This window comes from Nipponia nippon, unplaced genomic scaffold, assembly GCF_047370975.1.
Source record: "Nipponia nippon isolate SJK-2023a ecotype South Korea unplaced genomic scaffold, ASM4737097v1 scaffold_32, whole genome shotgun sequence".
Classification (NCBI taxonomy): domain Eukaryota; kingdom Metazoa; phylum Chordata; class Aves; order Pelecaniformes; family Threskiornithidae; genus Nipponia; species Nipponia nippon.
Genome location: NW_028262350.1, coordinates 5,991,363 through 6,012,562, shown reverse-complemented (window position 1 = coordinate 6,012,562; position 21,200 = coordinate 5,991,363). Strand labels below are relative to the sequence as shown.

General features: G+C 46.8%; 1 protein-coding gene across 1 annotated transcript; it reads left to right on the top strand.

The window, feature by feature from the left end:
- The first annotated feature begins 1,490 nt into the window (after positions 1-1,490).
- Positions 1,491-17,945, top strand: MEIOC (meiosis specific with coiled-coil domain). The gene is made up of 8 exons (XM_087769915.1): positions 1,491-1,591; positions 3,160-3,285; positions 4,565-4,722; positions 4,853-4,957; positions 6,470-8,330; positions 9,987-10,121; positions 14,053-14,233; positions 17,621-17,945. Exons 1-8 carry the CDS (start codon positions 1,586-1,588, stop codon positions 17,842-17,844), a joined length of 2,796 nt encoding a protein of 931 aa, XP_087626041.1. The 5' UTR covers positions 1,491-1,585; the 3' UTR covers positions 17,845-17,945.
- Positions 17,946-21,200: the final 3,255 nt, after the last annotated feature.

The following is a 21,200-nucleotide window of genomic DNA, read 5'->3' as shown; positions in this document are numbered from 1 at the left end:
CTCTGCCATGTGGCCTTGAAAGAGTCTCTTGCAGAAACAAACGCTGGCAATAAAACCTCTGAATTTGCAGGGAAACAGCGACTTGAGGGGACAGCGAGGGTGGAGCGGCCACGCTCCCCCATTTCAGAGGGGGAAAACGGTATTGCACCATTTCAAAGGGGAAAAAAAAGGCAAAAAGCTCTCCAAACCAAACGCGAAGGTCGCACCGGTTCCTTTTCAGATCCGGCACCAAAGGGGACCCCAGCCCACCCCAGCTTGGCCCGGGCTCCAGCCGTGGCTTGTCTCCCTGGCTGAGAGGGCGGCACCGCCGGGAGCCTGGGGCACGCGGCTCCGAACCAGGCCAGCGCCTTCGCCGGGGCAGGTCCCGCAGCCCTGCCCCGGGCCGGGGGCCCAGCCCTCCGCCTCCGGCTTCCAGCAGACACAACATCTGCGTCCCGAGTGCCCAAATGCAGCTGGTGGCAACAACGATGTCCCTAGATTCCCTATAAATAGCTTGAGAACTGAAAAGCAAAATCGCTTGAGAAGTGAAAACAAGAGGATGGTTTGGTTTCAGGGCTTTTAGGTTTTAGTTAGTCCTTTTTAGTGAAAACAGTGGTATTCATACACTTGGCAGAGTATCTAAACCAGCAGCAAGGACGAGAAGTGTAAGGAAACGAGAGCTGGAGGCACGCAGACCCCGCTGCTTCAGCTGGGCTCCCTCCTCCATCGGGTCCCCTCTGGGTTCTCCTTTCGACCCGGCGGCTCTGGGGCACCCTCAGCCGTTGGCTCCCCAGCAGGGTCCCAGCCCAGCGGGCCCCGCTGCAGGCAGGGAGCCGCGGCACAAGGCCGGGGACCCGTTCTGCCACCGGTGACAGGCGATGGAGGCGCCCTCTTCCTCCCGCGGGTGACGCATGGGACCGTGGAGCCGGGGTGGCAGCAGCTGAGGGCAGCCCCGCTGACAGGGCCCGAGGCTGACAGGGCCCGGGGGGCTGCCTCCGGCATTGCCCCCACACAGCAGCTGGGCCGGGGTCGCTGCCAGCCCCACGGCAGCCGGGCAGCGCTCCGGGGAGGCGCCGGGGAAGCCCCCGGCGCTGAGGGGCCGCTCGGGGCCGCCCCGCTCCGGGCCCGGGCCCGGGCCCGGGGGTTGCGGCGGGAAGGACCGAGGCCGAGGCCGAGGCCGAGGCCGAGGCCGAGGCCGAGGCCGCTTCAACATCCGCGGGCTGTCTCCGGGTGAACAACGCCTCCGCGGCCGCTCATTGGCGGGAGGGTCAGCGAGGAGATTTTTCATTGGCGGGTAGGGGCCAATAGAAATAAAGCTCTGTTGCCGTGAGGCGAGCTGCGGGCGCTCGCTGCCGGATGACCGCGTGGGGAACGGGGAGGGTCACACGGTGCGGGGAGGTGCGAGGGAGCCGGACGGCTCCTCATTGGCTAGGCGGCTCAGGGCTTGGCCAATCCCCTCGAGGGCGCGGGGCGGGGTGGCGGTTGGCCTGGCGCGAGGCTAACGGCCGTCTGTCGCCTCAGGCGGCCCGCCATGGCCGCGCGCGGGGGAGGCGGCCGCGCGCGCTGCCGGTAGCCGCTGCCGTCGCCCCCGCCCCGGGGTTCGCCCATGGAGGTGAGGGACGGGGCCGCGCTGGGGGCTGGGGGGAGGCTGGGCCGTGCGACTCGTTCTGTCAGAAGCCCAGCGGGCGGTTGGAGCTGTCCCGGGGCTCCGGCTGGGCGCCGGTAACCGAGCAGGGCTGAGGCTGGGCGAGGCTTCGCGCCCTTCTCGCCGCGGGGTGTTTGCAGCCGCAACCGGGCTTTTCTCAGGCCCCTCCTGTGTGGGGCCGCCCAAGGCCTGGCGTCGCCTAGACCCGGGCCTGTCTTGTGGTAACAGATGCTGTGAAACAGCTCGGGAGCGTCGGGAAAATGCTTTTCGGTGTCCTGAAAAACTTCCATTTGGGAAATAAATGAGTGTGTATGGTTTGGCGGGTGTGGGGGGTGTCACAAATCTGTAGTAGCCCCTTCTACCTATACGGTTCCTCATTCTTTGAGATCACAAGTCATGTAAGTGCTGGGTGTCCTTGCTGAACAAGGAGATAACTAAGGAGAAAACATGGCATAATTAGTATAAGAAATGGAGCTGTGTTCCACACTAATTCTGACTTTGCATGTTCACATATTTGTAAAATGTGTATGAAAAAAGCTGTGTAATACATTGGTGTAACTGCGGTGTAAACTAGAAGGAAGATCACGCTGTAGACCACATGCATTGGATGTAAAGTCTGTTTGCATCCGCAGGTAGCCACAGAAGATCGTCTTTTCAGAGAGGAGTGCTTATTCAGAATACTTACAGAACGCTAGTCCTGTGAACCTTGAACTGTTTCTGAATTTAATAAGCATTTCAAATGAGCTTCTATGGTAATATTTTAAATATTATGCAAATAACTTAACTTATTTATTTGTGAGCTAAAACGTTTTTTTAGCTAGTCAGTTTTAATTTAACTTTAAATTCTCCTTGTGTACCTCACCTGAAGAAGGGAAGAAAAGACGCCTAACTTCTTGTTTGGTTTTCCTTCCTTGCTCCCACTGGCCGCCTGTCTCTGAGCACTTCCAGGTTGGTGGTGGGGAGAGGGGTGTTGCTTCGGTGGAAGCTGTTTCTCCCATAGTTACAGAATGGGGCAGATTTCCACCGTGGCTCCCAGTGTGTGTATTATAGCAAAAGTCTAGCTCCTGAAATCTGAAAATGCACATACATGCATTCCTGTAACATAAACGATGTAACAGGAACAGTGATGGAAGGCCCAGAGGTGTCAGCGATGTGTGGAAGGCTGAATGGCTCCTCTGCTGCCGTTGGTGACAGGGATGATAATTCTTCCGTACTTGATGTTCTCCTGTGGCGGTTCAGCCCTTCAGAAGCTCAGCTCGTGTAAACGGAGAGAACGCAGGTTTCCTCTTCAGCTGCACCTCCTCTGTCTCGAAACAAATGTGAATTTCTTGTGGTTTGTTGGGTTAAGCTTTTCTCTAAGGGCAAATAGGAAAGTGTTCTAATGCCAATACGTAGAACTGCCTACCTGAAAACGCAGATGAGCAGAATCCACAGGTAAATTAACGTGTTAAAGAAGTTCACGTTGGTATAAAACTACAACTCTCAGGTCTATGTATAATTATGTCCTACCACTTTTTTTTCCTTGTCTTGCATAGCCTAAAGTTGCGTTCAGAGGTGGCAGTCGCTGCTGGAGTAGCGCAGAAGCTGGCGGGAGGCTGACTGACGCATTCAGTAGCGTAATGACAGGCTCTGGCTCGCTATATGGTTGCTACAAAGCACAGGTTCATTTGATTATAAATGAATGTTTTATATCTGTGTAAGAGTTTGGGTTGCTTGTAAACAAAATGGTCAGAAAATATTTCTAATACAGTTGCTTATACTGGCAAACACAAATCACCGTGTTTGATTTATTCATAATAAATTTCCATCGTCGTAATGTTAATCAGAAAGGACGGTGACTTTTTGTAATACAGTCGCCGAGGAAGGAACATGCAGTGTTTAGTAAAACAGCATTTCACTGTGTTCTTTTTTCTTCTGTTACCATAAACAATTGTAGACAAAGTGAGGAGCAAATGGCTATTTTTAGGAAAACTGAGAAGTCGGTAAGAAGGGGAAGCTTAGGTATCACAGCAGATATTTCTATGCCATACCACAGTGGCAGAGTCCAAGCGTTCGTACAAACCAGCCTGTTGAGCAGGGGGTTCTCAGTCGGAGCAGTGGAAAATGCCAGGACAGTTAAATACATCAGACCTCGCTTTTCATTTTGCTTTTCATAGCCATAAACATTCACTGAGGTAAAAGACTCAAATAAATGAATGAAAACTCATTCCCAGTAATTCGATAACAGACCAATTACTTTTTCTATCTGAGACTCGTTTGTCTTTGTGGTTCCATGTCCTTAAGTCCAGCAGCTGGGCATCTTTCTTTGCTTACAGAAGTATTTTACAGACATGGAAAACCGAGACGTGATATAGAGACACCTGCCTGTAGTTAGGCAGAAAGCCTTACTGGGAATAAAACCTGGCTTTGCGTGCCACTTTCTGTAGCTGCTAGACTACTTTGCTCCGTAAAGCAGTATACTGTGCATCTTTTACATTTAACCCTGTGAAAACACCATTAATTTTTTCACTTACTAAGAGCTAAGAAAGCATATGGAGTTTAAACCAAACAACCAATTGCTCCTTTTCACTTAAACTGGGTAGAAGACCTTTTCTCTAGAAAAGAATTGGCTCTAAGTTTTCTCCAGTAGCTTAAATAACCTGTAGTGATTGGGAGGAAGGGAGCGTCTCCTGACTCCTGTTGGTGATCATCTGTTAGAAACTGGTACAGGCCTTTCAGGCTGATGTGGGCTGAAATTTTTACGCCTATGCGTATGTGCGCTGGGCAGTAGTCAGCAGCAGAAGTTACCTGTAGCATTATGTCAGCGAGTACGTGGCTTGCTGGCTTCTCATGCTCTGGTTACGCCAAGGGTGAACTCAGTTACAACTGCGTAGAATGATGAAATGGCAATTTGATGTGTTTAATATTAAAATCGGTGCTTTTATTGTATATAAAATGCAGAATGAAGAGAATGTAGAGCTACCTCAGACCTACAGTTCTTCCCTTTCGACATCAGAGTACTCGGCACCTGTGGACGCTTCCCTTTTATATGCACCATGGTCTACCTATGGAGATGATGCTAAGCAGCCTGCTGCTTCTCAGATTAATATGAAGTCCAGGTAGCCATTTCTGACAGAGAGAGAATGTGTGTGTTGAAGGAGTAGATGGATTTTGTTTGTTTGATTAATTTAGCCTATGAATTATTTTGAACGAAGTAATAATTTTAATTAATATGCAATTCATTTTCAGGATTCAACCTGAAAGGAATGATTATGGCAGTGAAACAGATTTATATGGACTTGTGTCTAACATCTTGGAAGAACAAGACAAATCGCAGCCATATTGTGCCGAGGGGTGAGTGTGTTGCCATGCAAGCGCTGCTGGCGTTCTCTTCCTCTGACAAAAACTACCCTCGCTGCTCTCGGTGTCTGTGTTGTGTTAGTCATCTTTGCATCTGCTGCTGGCAAGTTCTCATGCTCTTTATGCTTTCCCTTCCTTCCCCCTAATCTCCTAATATTTCGCTTGTGATGCTTGAAAGCTTTCCTCTGGGTACTGAAGTTACATGGTAGTTTCTGGCTTTCTGGTATTTACAGAACTTTTTAATTGGCGTTTTTTAAATAAGTCCTTAACAAGCATTGTGGAATGCTGTATTCAGATAAATCTCCTTGAATATGTGCCGTGGGCTATTTTTTTAGATCAAGACTGAATTCAAACTGCAGGTTTCTTTCTTAATTATTTTCAGTTCACAGAAAGAATACACAAAACACGAAGTCATACTCTTTCACACTTTCCTGAACTGGCAGTAGGGAAGAATTCCATGGAAAATGAACGTTTCTTGGTGTTAGTGCTACCTGAGCAATATTTGCATGTCTAAATGTCAGATTTATTATGCCTATATTCTAGCACCAGAAGAAACCATTAGAGAGTCGTATTAACTTGCCACAGAAGTATTCAGATCCAGCATCCTCAAGGTACTTCGAGAGCTCACGGTCTTTTGCCTGAGTATTCGAGGATAAGAAAGGAAACCCAGTTCTCAAGGTTCCCAAGCCAGGCACCACTCTTCCTTTCTATCTTCTCCCAAAATCCCAATGATTTCTGTATGTGTGCCGAGTTATGCGGCTGAAGCGAGGGAAAACTTCGGAGAGAGTCGGTCTTGATCAAAAGATAACTTACTAATTCCTTTGCTTCAGACAGTTAAGGTTGGATTTCTGTCTTCAGTACTGCCAGATTGGGCTGTGACTGTAATGACTTCCAGGCACAAATTCCATTTTTTCCTTAGTCTGTTTACAGCTTTCCTTGACAGGCAGTGATTGTCCTGCGTTAACTCATGGTAATTAGCGGAAGGAAAGGAAATGTGCTGAGATGCTTATTCCTGATTTACCTGCAGGAAGCAGTGTAAGCCAGTGTAAAACACAGGCGATTCGGAAGCGATAAGCAAGGTGATACAGAGAAGCGTTTTGTCTGGAGCGCTAGGACGCGGCTTTGAAAGGTTGTGGGCAGCCTGGGAAGTACGGGTATCGTAACTTCTTGCTTAACCAGGAGTGTTTTAGTGGTGACAGACAGTAAATCTCTTGATGGGATTGACTGAACGGAGTTCAGTATGTACACATCGCTTGCAGCTGGAAGGCGTTGTAGGCAGCTCCTAGGGCGTATGGGTGGGTTTAGACAAGCCAGAACCAGTTTTCTCATCTAGTTAAGGGAAACTGCAAAGATGACAGTAGCGGATAGAAGTTGGCCTAAGACATCTTTGACTCAATAGAGAGAAGTGATTGGGGAAGAATTGGGTTCTTAAACCTTTTTCTGCATTTGGGGATGGAGGAGGAGCGCCACAGATAAGAATGTAACCGTGTATTCTTGTTTTTCAAGGAGCTGCCCTTCCAGCTTGAAGTCAGCATGGCCCATGAATGCAACCAGAATCGCAGACCACCAAGACCTGTTGCCAGAAACGAAAAGACCAGTTCTTGCAGCTGTCTCACAACAGGGTTTTTATAGTAGCGAATCCGTATCTGCTGCCGAAAAACAGTACTTGCAAAGCGGTAATCTGGCATCCCAGCAAAAAGCAGATGAATGTTATCGCGGGTTTACTGGCATAGACCTTGAAGAGCAGTGTTTGTACCCTTCTAGGAACGATCATGCCAGCTGTTGCAACATGCAGGCTAATGAGAATATTAAGACAACACCCGTGTATCAGAACTATCCGTACATGAAAAACACCTTTACATCCCAAGTTGGGTATTCGGAAGTAGTCAAAGACTCGGGAGCCGATGCTTATTCTTACGGAAGGGAGAAGGTGTGTCCCAAAGGAGCAGATGCACAGTCGCACCAAAAGCGGGCAGAAACGTTTCTTTCTCAGTTTCACAGATATAATGAAAACGCAGATTACAGTAGATACACTGAATATTCTCATGCTAGTAAAGCAAAGCCTAACAAGAGCACCAACTGTAGCCTCCCAGAAAATAAAAAGTTAGTAAATGGAACCATTGAGGTGCCATCTCTGGACACAGAACCCTATACTAAATTATTTCAAGTTAAATCAGGCACTCAGAAAAAAATAGAAGATACAATTTCAGATCAGCAAAACTTTACATTTCCCAAGGCTGTAGGACTTCTGTCAGAAAAACAATTTGCAAATGAAGCTTCATTCTGCACTGATTTGGGGCAAAAATTTGAATATGGGCTAAAATCTTTTGCAGCTTGTCCAGGGAATAATGACTGTGCAAATGGCGTAGAACAGCAGCAGTTTTCCAAGTCTGATCTTCAGAATTCGGAGTACTGTAAATCACTCCCATTATTACCAAACTCAGCAAACCCTTCAGCAGGTGCTAATGTAAGGTCAGCGTGGATGAACATTCCAGCTAAACCCGCTGCTTCCGTCCCATTTCAGAATCCAAATCCTTTGTTGAAACTGAATAATCATTTACCTGCTTTTCCAAAAAGTTCCAGTCATTCTAATGACTTTTTTCAGTTATCATCTTCAAATTTCCCTTTAAACAGTAATTTATTTCACAAGTACTGTCAAGATAATCCTTCATTTTTTTCAAGTCTTGATTTTGGTTATAACGCTGCAGAACGAGCTCGGTCTGCTGCTTGCATGGAAGCGCTAGTTAGGAGTGGAGAAGAGAATCTCATTGAGTATTTAAGTGAAAAGAAATTAAAGCAGCCAAACGGATTCTGTGACTATTATGCAGCTCAGCAGTTTGGGATCATTGAAAATATGAACAAACACCGGTTCCAGTTGAAGCCACAGAGTGAGCATTATGATCCGGAAGGACAAAAACACGGCGATGGGTTGTTGCAGAACATGTACCAAGATTTCATGGAGTCTCAGGGTCAGTTTAATCTCGGGCAGGGGAGCGGAGACAGTAGCGCTGTCAATCCGGTGACTTGCCTGCAGGCTCCAAGCTTTTCCAGCAGTTGCATGATGGGTGACTTTAGGCGTAAGCAGCAGCTGGGTTCAAGCGCGTTCCCCTTGAGATCGGCTCGCCTGTTTGGCCGTTCCGTTGTCCCTCTGATGGAGTCCCACGACTTGTTCTCCCGCGATGATTTAAAAAGTTTCTACCCTTATTTTAACGATAAGATGTACGGTGACGGTTCTTTTTCTGGTTTTGTACCAGCATTTGGATTTCAAAGGCAAGTTAAAACCCGTAGCGGGCCTGCCAGTGAACTTCATGTTAGACTAGAAGAATGTTACGAACAGTGGAGAGCTTTGGAGAAAGAAAGAAAGAAGGTAAAAAAAAACCAAAAACCTAAACTAATATGCCGTATCACAGATTTGATGTAGATCTCATCCTGCTCAGGCCAGTTAGAGATCGTGGGTAATCCTCACTGTTAGGAGCTGAAATGCTTAATGGGACTTCAAAGTTAGGAGTTTGCTTCCCTGTATAAAAAAAAAACCCAAAACCCAGAAGTTTTGAAGGTTTGTAGCCTAGTTGGGAGCATAACTAATGTTGTGTTCAGTGTTGCACTTAAAGCGGGAATTCAGTGACTCTTTCAGTCTGTGTTGGGGTTGGGGGAAGGTGTGTTTATGACTGACAAAACCATGTTACACTTTTTTTTTTTTTAACACAATAAATACAATGCATCGGGAAACTTTGAAAGCAAATCCATTAATTATATGTTGAATTGGGACTAAACTTTAATCCTTTCAAGAATTAATTAAAATTCTCAGGCCCTAGACTTTAAGTTCTTTCAATGAGTTCTTCTCACCTCCTGTTTCCCTGAAGTTTTAAACCTAAGATGTATTTGAAGGGGCTCTTTTTTCCCCAGAAATGGAGGGTAAAGAAAGGGTAGTATTAAAACACCTGAACTAAAAGATTCAGGTAGCTCTGTATGAAGAAGCCCTACTTAAAGCAATTGCCCTTTTTGGTCATCAGCGGAAGTGCATCAGGCTCCCCTTGTTGCATGTAAAAGCTGTCTGAATTTCCCCAGTTTAGCTGGTATTGAAATTCAAACACGATCTGGAGCTGTGACTTTTTGAGAGGGCAGCTTGACCAAAGGTTACCTGGGAATGGTGGGGCCGGGCCCTGTGGGTGTCAGCTTCTCTGCGGGAGCTCTGCTGTGCCAGTCCACCCAAAGAAACTTAATTGTGGGGGGATGCAATACAGGAGGGTTTTTGCCAAAGTGTTGCCTGACAAAAGCCGTTTGTTGCTTTGAATAGAGGGGTTAGAGAGAGAATGGGCTTGACTTGAGGAGGGGAGATTGATCTCTGGGCTTGCATAGAAAAGTGCAAAAGAGAGAGAGTTGGCACATGCATGGCAGCGGGACACGGTGGAGGAAATCAGGCTGCAGCTTTATGTGGCCCACCACAAGACAACCTAAGAAATGCAATTTTAAAACAGATGTAGCTAGCTGTACGTTGTTACAGGTGTTCCAGAGGGGCATAACAACGGGGTGAGAGAGAGTGACATTTGAAATCTTACAGTCAGGTATCAAAGTAATTTTCTGATGTTTAAATAAAATATGATTTCATTTTAACAAAACAGAAAAGCTTTCTGTAATTTTGACTAAAATTCAGGTTACTTGCTGACTTAAACAATTTAATTTTGTGGATGAGGTCCACACCTGTGTGCTCATTCTTATTTACAGGCAAAATTAGTACAGGCTGTAGTCAGTGTGAAAAGCCGTAGCACTTCTGAAACACATTATGTTGGCATAATTACTTTAGTTGAACTGCTTTGAGTAAAGTGGTTTTTCACTGAAAACAGGTGGTTGTCTTACCAAATGGTTAAATCCCAAATGCCTGAATCCTCATTATCTGCTTTAAAAAACAAATCCAAAGCCCTAAGGGAAAGAACTTGTATATCTGATATTGTTCCTTGTTTCTGTAATGAAGCACACTTTGCAGCTTACATTCTTAGGGAGTTATTCTTTTGTTTTCCTGCAGACTGAATCAGCTCTTGCTAAGAATTTCCAAGGGAAAAAGGTTTCCAGTGCTAACAACACTCCGATTCCAAGGCTGACATCAAACCCGTCAAGAGTTGATCGCTTAATTGTGGATCAGCTACGTGAACGAGCCAGAGTGAGTTGTAGGACTAAAAAAGAAAGAAAAAAAAAATCTCTTGAACTTCTCACACAGAACTTAGAGTACAGGATAAGATATATAAGATGATCAGGGCAGCTTTTCCCAAAATAGCTTTGTTCTTAAATGCTATGCAGGGAATAACGTTTCAGCAGTCCCTGCTGGAATTTCTGCAGCTCCGGGTTCACTGCTGCTGTTACCAGGGAGCCCGCTGAGTAGCTGAGGCTCACGTTTACATGCATACGTGCCGGGAGGATGTGTTTTCTAGTACAAAAGCGTGCGTGAGATGCCAGAATCCAGTCATCGAGCCTAACTGCTTGCACAGCTCTAAGATGTGCCTGACTGTTGAGCTTTTCTGTTTTGAGCAGCTCAGCAGAGAAATGTTCAATATAGATCTGTAGACACGCTATTAGAGGAAGTATTTGGGGGGAAAAAAGCAAGTTTAATTAATGTTTGTAAGACTTTGATATATATTTGCTTGAGAGTCTTGTATTTTTTTAATGCAGAATGGTTATTTGCTGCCACTTCAGCCTGACTTTCTACGTTACTAGTTTGCTTCTTAAGCCAAACAGCCACAACCTGTAGGGCAAGCGTGACTGGTGTCTTTTGAGCTGCCTGTGGCTCTGTGGCCAAACGATGGTGCCAGTGTGCAGTATCGTGCTTCTTTGTGAAGCAGCAGCCTGCGCTGAATTCTGCAGGGGAGACGAGAGGGAGGAGGCGAGCACAAGCAGAGCGGATCTGTGCTGCCAGCGGAATAGCGAGGGTCTGATCGGGGCTCTCCTGAGGCTGAGAGGCCGGAGCCGGGGTGCTCGTGCTGCAGAAGGAGGAGAGATGTGGGCTGAAAGCTGAAGCCCGCCCCTGCGAGGGGACGTGGGATTTAAAGGCAGCTGCTGCTGTTCTGAGAAATGCTTGTTCTTGGAGGAGCCGGTACTGCTGAGCTCAGCCACTCCCAGGGCAGCGGTGGTAAGACGCAGCCTTTCCTACCGGTCTCGCACAGGTGAAATAAGCCACGGAGCCATGCCTGCTCACTGCCTGCTGAAATCTGTCTTGTGCAACTGGCTGGTTTTGTCCGTACAGATGAGGAGAGTATAGTGAAAGATGTGTCGATAGGCTTCGTGTACACTTTTTAAACTACTGTTTTATGAACCCCAAAAGAACAGTGTTAGGAAGTTTCCACTTTTAAAAGGCTTGCCTGTCCTTGTCCTAATACTTTAAAAGTACGTCTAAAAAAGGACGTAATCTTGTCTAGCCATTTGAGGTACCAAGCTTCAGAGTACAGAACCTCACACACTTGTTAGGTAGCAACTGAAAAGTGGTTTTAAGAATGCTTAAAAGCATAGTGGCGCTGTTGAACCTGGATTCTAATATCAAAAAGCTTAGTGATGGCCAAAGAGGAACACCGGTACAGAGATTCAAGTGGAGGCTGAGCTGGCTGAATCTGGGATTAACTCTTTGCGGTGTGGAGCCTCTAGTTAATCGCCTTGGTGGTCACGAACTTTACTTTGGTTTCCTCATTTGAGACTTCCACTTGCAGTTGCTTTCAGTTCCAGAACAACGCATGGCTGATGGAGAGGTGACAGTAGCTTCCTTCACTATGTCATCGGCAGCTATTAAAACCACTTAACAGTCAGAGAACGCACTTTAAGCCAGGATCTCCTCTCTACAGACTGCATCTCATCTCCCGTGTGAACTGGAGAATGCCGTAGTTACCCCGCTGTGGGGTACTCTGAGACCGGACATTCAGCTTGGCCTGTTGAAGCTCTTCTGTTCTGGACTGGTAATGATTTTTGCCAGAGCGGGGAAATACTAGCTTATTTCTAGTAGTGCGGGTATCTGTCTGGGCTGGGGAAAGCATTATAGTCCCTGTTCCAGATACATAGTTTTGTGAAGAACGGTCATCAAAGCTGGGCCTGAGATGGCAGTCCTTACCCCACGGTGCATGCTCGCCTCTGGACTGCAGGTCCGTGGCTCTGCTGGCTGTTGCGCTGGGACCCCGCCACTCCAGCGGCCAGCCTCAGCGTCGCTGGTGGCTTGCTGCTTTGCCCAGGGAAGGATCTGAATTCCTCGGCAAGCCCTGCAACAGTCAAAAGGGATCAGTTGCGCTTTGCGAGAGAAGGGCAGGTTTAGTTAATGCCCCTGAGTCGTGAGTGGAAGGAAGTGTCTCTTGGGAGTGCGGGATGAACTCCTGAAAAAACCTGAGGGGATGGGAAGGCAAGCATTTGAGCCATCAGTGGTTCCTGTTGGGTTGCTGGGGCAGCCCAGCTTTGCCGACTTCTGTGGATTTTGCTTTTAGACACCTGGCACTTCTCCCAGGCTTAGTATAAAGAACGTAGGCATTTAACTATTAACTGTGGATCCCGTTGGATGATGCTGTGGTACCTGAAAACCAGGTCTTCAGAACGTAAGTCCTTTTGTGGATGTGGACGTACTACTCAGTAAGACTGGGAAATGACTGTCAAGTTCATCTTACTGTGTTTCATTTACTTATGTAATCCTACTGTGCCGCTCCTTGAAGTCTGGATTTTTCTTCAGAAACAAATCTAGGGATTTCTGATCAATCTTACCTACCTTAGTTTCCTATCCTAGTGACTGACTGCTCAGTTGTTCGTGTGAAGTTCTCCCTTTGCTTTTTTTTAAACTCTCAGCTTCCTTACAAATGTGAAATGGCACTTTTTGAGTTTATTGGTGGTTGCTGCTGTCACAGGAACTTGCGCAGTTCATTCCTGCCTACGTTGTTTTCCCCCCACCAGGCTTTCGACAGATTTAAGGGAGAGCAGGACGAGCCTGGCAGTGGGAGCTTGCTCCTTCTTCAGTGCTCTCTCCTGAGCCCGGTGGCAAGGAGCGGCTGCTCTGTTCTGCTGTTGTGGATGCTGTTGCCAAAATAACTGTCTTGGCCAGCAGCCTGCTCTGAGGATACTGGGGCCAGGTTGGGCAAATTGTCCTGGTTCAAATTCCTTTGTTAACCACCCTTTCTTACATTTTAAAAGCCCCATTACAGTCTGTTTCCTAGGGAAGCCTACAGTCTTTCTGTTGCACAGAAACATCAAGACCTTCTCTTTGCACTGTGCTCCCAGACCCTCTGGTTCTTATTTTTAACCTGTGAGTGACCATTAATCATCAGGCTTCTTTATAGGGCATCAAGTGTAGCCACTGCCCAGTAAACATTACACTTTTGGAATTTTTAGTTTTCTCTTTCTGCAGACTAGTAACCAGGTTCTTCAGTGGTCTGTGAACCACAGCTGAGAAATCGCTCGCCAAGGGGAATTTCATAGTAATGTGACCGTTGTAAGATAAACAAGACAACAAAGACACAGATTTTCAATTAACTAATCAAAACTGAATGATTTTTGAGTGGTTGTGCTCGATATTCTCTGAAAGAGCTCCTTTAGCCTTGAGTATCCACCCGGAAAGTCAGCCTACGCGTGTGGTTCCACAGCAGCTTTAGCCAAACGGAGACTGCTGCTCTCCCACGTTGCCCATTGCTTTGCGCTGGCACAGCACAAGGAGATCATCTGGGTGAGACCTGGCCAGTCTTTGGGGACTGGTTTTCACCCGGATAATGGCAGCAGCGCTGATGGAAGGGAGGACCACAGTGGTCTTGGCTCAGAGGAATGCACGTTGTCACGGAACCACCTCCTGTTACACGGTTGCCTCAAAGGTGTATATACCCATTATTAACTAGTAAGCTGGGCGTCCTAGTGTTTGGGTATTTTAGCTTTGCTGTTGTGCTGTGCACAGCCAGGTATTCTACAGCTTCGGTTTTGGAGAAGAAGAAATCCTGGGTAAGAATTTTAACTACTTCAACTGTAACTTTATGAACTGTTCTTTAAAGAAAATAATGGTTATCGTTAATCTGTTCTTCCTAATCTAGTTAATTTTAAGTCTAGATGAGTATAGTTTGAACTCCTGTAACATGTAAAATGTTCATTAGGTTGTGACTTTACTGGGAAAAATGGAGCGCCTTCGCAGTTCTCCCCTTCATGCTAACATTTCTACTGCTCTTGATAAACATCTGGAGGTAATTCATGTAGTGCAGTCACGTAGAAAAGATGAAATTGTAAATGCTTCAAATCGACAGAGGCAAGGAGCTCCCAGATGCCAAGATGACAGAGGTATAACTATGCTTACGTACTTTTATAAGGTAGCTGAAAAATTCTACATATATTGCAAGTCTATAATAAAAAATAAGTGTGAGGGGGGTTGTATGAAAGTTTTAATTTATTTTTCAGTGTGTAGAGCTTTGAGAAAGGCAGACTGTTTGGGTTTTAGATGATGGTTTTGAGAGGACACTAAAACTGGGTTTTACGGATAAATGAGTTAAATCAATTGGGAGTGCATTTATTCATTTCATAAACTAGCAAGTAATGCAGAGATAGTGGGGGTTTTTTGTAATGCAGTTGGGGATTGGAGATAATATTAAGCTATTGCTTCTTTCTTCCCCCATCCCTCGTATTCCTGTTCCAATCACCCCTCCAGCCCTGTCCGTATTTCTGCATAGAACTTCCTTGGTATCTCCCTGCTGAGACCAAGATGGCCTCGCATTATGAATGGATTTCCACTTCAAGCATGTTCTGTCATAGATTGACATGAAATACAAATCATATTTTGGATGGATACACAAAAATATATTGGTCAGAATGTTTTTATTCTTACTGGTATCCAAAATATGCAGAATATTCAGCTTAATCTTTCAGTAGCGCACAGGCAGAATGGCAGATTCCCCTCTCTTAGATGTGAGGCAGAATGAATTCCTGCTACCTGTGATGCTCTGACCGACGGCTCTGTGTTGGAAGCTTTCTCACATTTCTGGGAGTCCTCTCTTCACTTCCTGCCCCTCTTTCCACAACTGAATTAGATGGATTATTTTACTTCTTTGGGGTGTCCCGTCGTGCAGTTCTGTAATTGTCAAGTTCACTTCAAAAGATAGACTATAGCAATTTTTCTTTTCACCTGTTCATCTTTGTTTCTCGTTACCTTGATTGAAGGTGATGCGACTGGTTAAGATGAAAGGGGTTTTTGGGTGTTTAAGCCCATGAAAATAATAGGTGCTGGCTTTACTTGGCACTGCTTTTCAACCAGATCAGTTCGCTCTTCGGAACCGGGTAGTCTGGAAAAGAGGAGCTGTCAAACCTCGAGATCTGCTCCCTGGTCCGGCTGCTTTGAGACGAGAAGAGAAAGAAGTGGGCATCGCGCGGTGGGATCTGATCACTTAACTCGAAGGGTGCCCTTTCTTTGTCTACCTCTCATCCTCCATACTGGCTGGCCCACGATGCGTTAGCCTGTTGTGGCAACTGGGGAGGGTTTTTCAAACAGTAGATTATTGAATGTAGCACCTACATTTGTTGCAGGTCTGGGAAAGCCTTGAGGAAAATGCCTGAAGCGGTGCATCTCCTCTCTTTGGCAGAGCTTTCTTGTTGTTAATAGTTTTGGTTTGTTTGAGAAGAGGTCGTCCCCACCCAACCCTGTTTCCACAACACCTTTCTGTTCCATCTGATCTGATCTGAAGTACGTCTTATCAGCAGGACCTGTCTGTTGTGTCCTCTATTCCAGGAAGTTTGATTTAAACAAAATTCATACGCGAGCCGTGGTCTGGTCTTCTCCCAGCTCCCCCACTTCAGTCACAACACAGATTTACTTCAGTGGGAAGCAGGTGGATCTGAGCTGCCTCATATTGGTTGTATTCATGGACAACCTGGGGCTGAAAACTTCTACTGTTACACACTGAAGTTGTGGAACTGTACGAGGTATCCGGCAGTTGTTTGTAAATGTTTTTGACTGCTTAATGAAGTTCTGGAAGAAACCACAATGATCAGGAAAAGGGTGTTAGGGAGTGCCGTCTGTCACCCAGAACAGCCGTCAAGCCTTTAAGAGCTGTCTGACCATACCTCTGCTTTGAGATCACCCTAGATTTAGTTTTCAGGATCTTTCAGAAGGATATAGATGTTACAGATCATCTGAGGGGAGAAAAGACCTTTTTCGTGTCTGTAACTCTCAGGCACTGCATTCAGCCAAAGACTTTAAAACAACTCTTCCTTATTACTCCGGGATTTTCCCTTCTTCCCTGGTAGTGACCCAAATGCCAGCCCTACCTTACAGCTTTGAGATGCGCATTTACGTGAGTGCCGCTTGTTTCTTAGCTTCTCCTAGGCAGTCCCGATGACGCCATTCCTGTAGTCTCTTCTTGATTCCACAAAGCTTGGGGTGGAAACTGGAATTTTGAAAGCACAAGACCTGATAATCACGTCCTCCCACTCTGTATTCTGTCCTTTATTTCTCTGGAGTTACCCTTCCAAACACGACCTTCTAAAGTTCTTTGGATGGCTGGCACTTGTGTTGGACAAGTGGATTTTCATGGTGATTCTTCACAGTTACCTAAATCGATTTTCTGTACTGCTCCTGCTTAGCAGTGGTAACTGTAGAGGAGCCGGTGGTCACTTGGTGCAGAAGGAAGGAGGGATGTCTCAGAATGGGTTTCACAGAAACCAGCCTGGGGAGTGAGAGCCAGACGAGCTGGTGAGGAGGGATGGTGAGGGGATACGGTTAGGCCTTTACGTTCTGCCCTTTTTTGAGATGCCCCCGGCGCCGCCAGGAGGGGGATGCTTTCACCTGGAACAGTGAATCCAAGAATTCTGGTTGAAGGTAGGTGCCAGGTTTTTGCAATAAAACGAAACCGCAGTCATGCTTACTGAGCGCGAGCGCTTGGAAGAGCAGACTTTGACTTCCACTGCTTCCAGCCCCCACGGAAATATTTGACCAGGGAGGGAAGTGCACACGTGCTTTCTGTGCAGCCCAGCGTACGGTGTGGTGTGACCCAGCTCCGAGAAGAGTGAGGGTGCCCCTGCCCCAAAATAACATGCAAGTTCTGGCTGAAAACTCTGGTGCCTAGAAGAGGGTATCGAATTTGTTTGCTCACACACAGGCTGGAATTAAAATCAAAGCATTATCTATGCATGAAGACATTGCTGTTGAACAAAGGGACCGCTGCACCACCTTACTCTTTATTTTAAAGTGTTTGACGCGTTTTTGCAGAACGTGATCTGTATGCTTTAATAAAATGCCATAAACGAGCTGTTCCTTCACCTGTCTTAATCAGATGGGCAGAGGATCCAATTTGTGGGTCTGGAGGGGTGGCTGTGAACACCCGGCGATGAGCTTGCACGGGAAGGGGCGAGATGCCTTCAGTACGCGCATACGTGGAACGCTTTCCGAAACACAGCCGACCGTAAGGCTTAGGTGCTCCTGGTCATCGGGGACAGCTAAGCGGGAGCTGTAACAAAAGAAGTACCTAAATTCCATGTACTCTTTGTACAAGGGCCTAAAAATCACTGCTTTCTTAGATGCAGCTTTTACAGCCTTATAAAGAGACAGCCACAAAATCAGACGCTAAAAAGGGCCTAAAAAGTTTTGCTGGTTTTAGCATTGCCAGAGTGAATGAATCCCAAATAGCACTTGCTGGTGACCTGTGTAATAAAGATTAAAACGCCGTTTCCTCCCTGCAGATGTGTTTGCTCTTGCTTTGGCAATTAAAGAGATGAGCGTAGCAACACGTAAAGCACGTACAATTCTCTGGTGCGCGTTCCAGATGACCCTACCGAAATCTTCAGCTGGAAAACCGGATCCAGAGAAAGCTGTTCGGGAGGCGGTGCAGCCTGAAGAAAAGGTGTGCGAAACTGTGACCAGCTGCAGCATCCTAAACCAGAGGGCCGAAGTAAGCAAGCACTAACGAAATACCGGTCGCATGCAAAAACACACTCCGCAGTCTGTATGTATGAGAGATGATACACCAAATCTTTTTAATTATTTGTAAAGTTTGAACTACTAATATTCGTATTTAAAGCTGTATCTTGACGAGAAGTTGAATTTGCTTTACGGGCTCTCGGGTTCTACTTAAACTGTTAACGTTACAGCAGCATCAGAATATTGTAAAGCCGAACTGGTGAATGTTAACTTAAAAAATAATCAGACTAATTAATGAACAGCCACGATATTATTTAACTTCTGCAGGTGAACCCTGGTGTACAACTCTTCCGATAACTTCTTTTAGTTTTGCTTTAGGAAATAGGTTTTAAAATAATGATTCTTAAAGACCGTAGTCTAAGGGGGTGTCCGGTCAGTATCAGATAAGATTGTGATGTAAAAATGGTTTCCTTATCAAACTAATACCTGGAAACAGGAGGAAAAAATGCTAAGAATACCCAATATTCATGTAAAATTAAATATTTAAAATATAAATATTTATGAATTTGAGATTTTAGAATCTAAGCTTGTGAAAGGAGATGCACCGGGTTCTACTAAATTACTGGTATGACAAAATTGCTGTTGTGAAACCATGCAATTTAGGAAATATGTCCAAATCATTTGGGCATGCTCTTGGGAAAAAAAGAACCTCTGTTTTAAAGTATTTAAACGTAATCAAAATATGACACGCACACAGGATTGTCCTTTAAAACGCTGTGCAGCAGCTGAAATAATGAGTCTTGTTTTTAATACCTTCACTTTAAAATTTGAAGAGGTATCACAAAGTTCTGAAATGTAGGTTTTCTTAAAGTTACTCTTTCACTGGTTTGGTTTGAAATTTGGTTGTCATATTTTAGACTTATTAGTTTACCTCTGCATTTTTGACAGCTGTTACTACTTGGCGTTTCTCTGCATATCTTAATCTGTACGGAATATAAGTAACTTATTCACCGACACGAATTGTTGGTATTATGTGGCTCAGGAGATACGGGGTTTTAACACGTCTAGCATCGCGTTTATAATGTGTGGATTAAATTTATTCAGCTGTCCTTGCCTAGATACCCTGATATTTTAAATGTCTCTGTTCCTCCTACTTCTGGAAATCCTGGTATGCGAAAGGTGTGATCGCACCACATAAATTGTCATTAGATGATGTGAGAAACTGAATGAGAATGCAGCAGAAAGCGGAGGAACCGTTTTGATCACTGAAATGACCAAAAGCACTGCCAGAGCGAGCTTATCTGGGCAGGAGAGCAAAGCACATCTTCAGACCGCAAGGCACTGCACGGAGATTTGTTAAGTTTAACCTAGGACGCGTTGACGTTAGAAGCAATGCTGTACTGACTTTAGGCTGTCTGGTAAGAAATAAATTCACTTGTGTTGAAGAGCGTTTGTTTGGCGTTTGTCTTCATGGCCTCAGCTCCTAGAGCTGGATCCATCCGCAGGGACTGGAATTTTCAGTTAGGGACTGAAGTGTGTTAAGAGGCTGTTGCAGGAGAGGAATCGGAGATCCCTCGGGCAGATCTGATCTAGCAGTTAGTGCGTTGAGTTCTAATCAGTAAACTTAGGTACAGAAGATATTTCATAAGTACAGATGGATTGGCGGTCAATACTACGCTTAACGTTAGCATAGGATACAAAGATTGTCGCGTAAGCTTGCTACACGTACCTCAAGCGTTAAACACATGCAAAAAACATCCCTTACCGAGCCTGGAGTCAGGGAAGGGGTCTCAACCTCGGGTGACCTCGGGCAAGGGGGATCGCCGCCGCGCCGCCCGCTGCTGCGGAGGGAGAGCTCGGGGTCCTGGTGGCTGCAGGTCTTCATAGCGTAAAGGGGTTGATTTGTAGTCAGATTTTCTGCTGTGTCTACGCAGTTTCGGTCGCTTACCAGGCCAGTCTCCGGCCAAACCATTTTTTGGGGGGCTTGGTGCCGAGTTCGCACTGATAGCCTCAGGCAACGGGGTTCACTTCGGTCAGGCCTGTTGCTGAGCATCTGCCTGGACCGAAGTTCAAACAGGGGGAGTGCATCCAGCCCAGAGGTATAAAGCAATGGTGATACTGAAATTACTCTTTTGTAGAGACAAATGACTGTAACTGTAGACAAACCAAGGGAAAAATTGTATCGGTGCAGTGAAGCCGAAGCGGTGGATTTTTTTTTTCCCTGCGAGTATCTCGTTTGTTCCAAGCTCCGTACGGTCAGAGGAAGCTTATGCAATCATTGCAGTATCTGCACTACAAATCTTAGCAGCCTGTCTGGAGTATTTAATCCTACTCTATAAATTTCCTAGTGCTGATGCCAGTAATGCACTCCTGAATATCGTGAATGTTAGGCCAGCACCAGCGTTCAGCTCTCCCGGGGCAGCGTCCGGTCTGGGCACCGAATCAATAGCAAAAATCATTGCGGAGCGAAGGCAGAGCTGCCCCACAGCCCCCCGGCCGGGAAGCACTGGCTGTGCTCAACGGGCTCAGGGCCAAGGGGCAGCCTGAACCCTTGGGGCACCGTCGGTTCGCCCGTCTGCGTGTTTGCGCAAGGCTGGAGCACGCCTTGGGCTTCCAGCACCGACTGCTGGTGAAGCTGCCCCGGCGAGGGGCCGCAGGGTGGTTGTGGTTCTCTGCTCTGCCCCAGGATGTCTGCTGGAAACCGTGGGGTTTCAGTTTCTGTCGGGAGTCAGCAAACGCAGCTGTTTTCTGTGGACCTTTACAACCAAAGGTTTCAAGAAATGAGCTGCAACAGCCTCTGGTGTGCCAGCATCCAGCCCTCGGCTTGCTTTCCACGGGTATGTTCAGTACCAGGTCGCAGCGCTCTTGGTGCCCAGCGTAGGAATGTGGGAACAAAAAACAAAACTCCTACCACCTCCTGCTGCTGCCAGAGCAACCGAGGCACGAGTGGAAGTGTAACATCACCCCCGAGAACCAGCAGCTTCCCGAAACCCACGCGTGGCCAGGGCCGTGCGGCTTAGTGCCCTGACCCAGCCTCAAGGCCGGGGGTGCGTGAAGGGCTCCGGTTGGCAGCAGAACGGTGCTGGGGTGTGAGCAGCCCCTGTGTGGTGGTGTTGCTGTGACACCCTTCTCCCTCAACAGCTACTCCCCGTCCCGCTGCAGTCCCGCACACCGGCAGCCGCGTGAACCACCCTCGAACCCAACGCTGCAGCCAGGACCCACCGCAGCGCCCCAGGCTGGGAAGAGGGGACAGGCACAGCGGGTTCCCCGCCCTGCAAGGCCCCGGGGAGGAGGTGAAGGGAGGCACCAGGGCCTCGGGAAACAAGGTGCGAATGCATGATGATGTGACAGCAAGAGTCAGCCCTCAGAAATGCAGCTGCTGGGTAAGGGGAAACTGAGGAC

Bases quoted from the DNA above. Each gene is read 5' to 3' on its own strand.
- MEIOC (XM_087769915.1), top strand. The intron at 3,286-4,564 runs GTTCATTTGATT...TATAAAATGCAG, and splicing joins ATGGTTGCTACAAAGCACAG to AATGAAGAGAATGTAGAGCT. The intron at 14,234-17,620 runs GTATAACTATGC...TCCTCCCTGCAG, and splicing joins CAGATGCCAAGATGACAGAG to ATGTGTTTGCTCTTGCTTTG.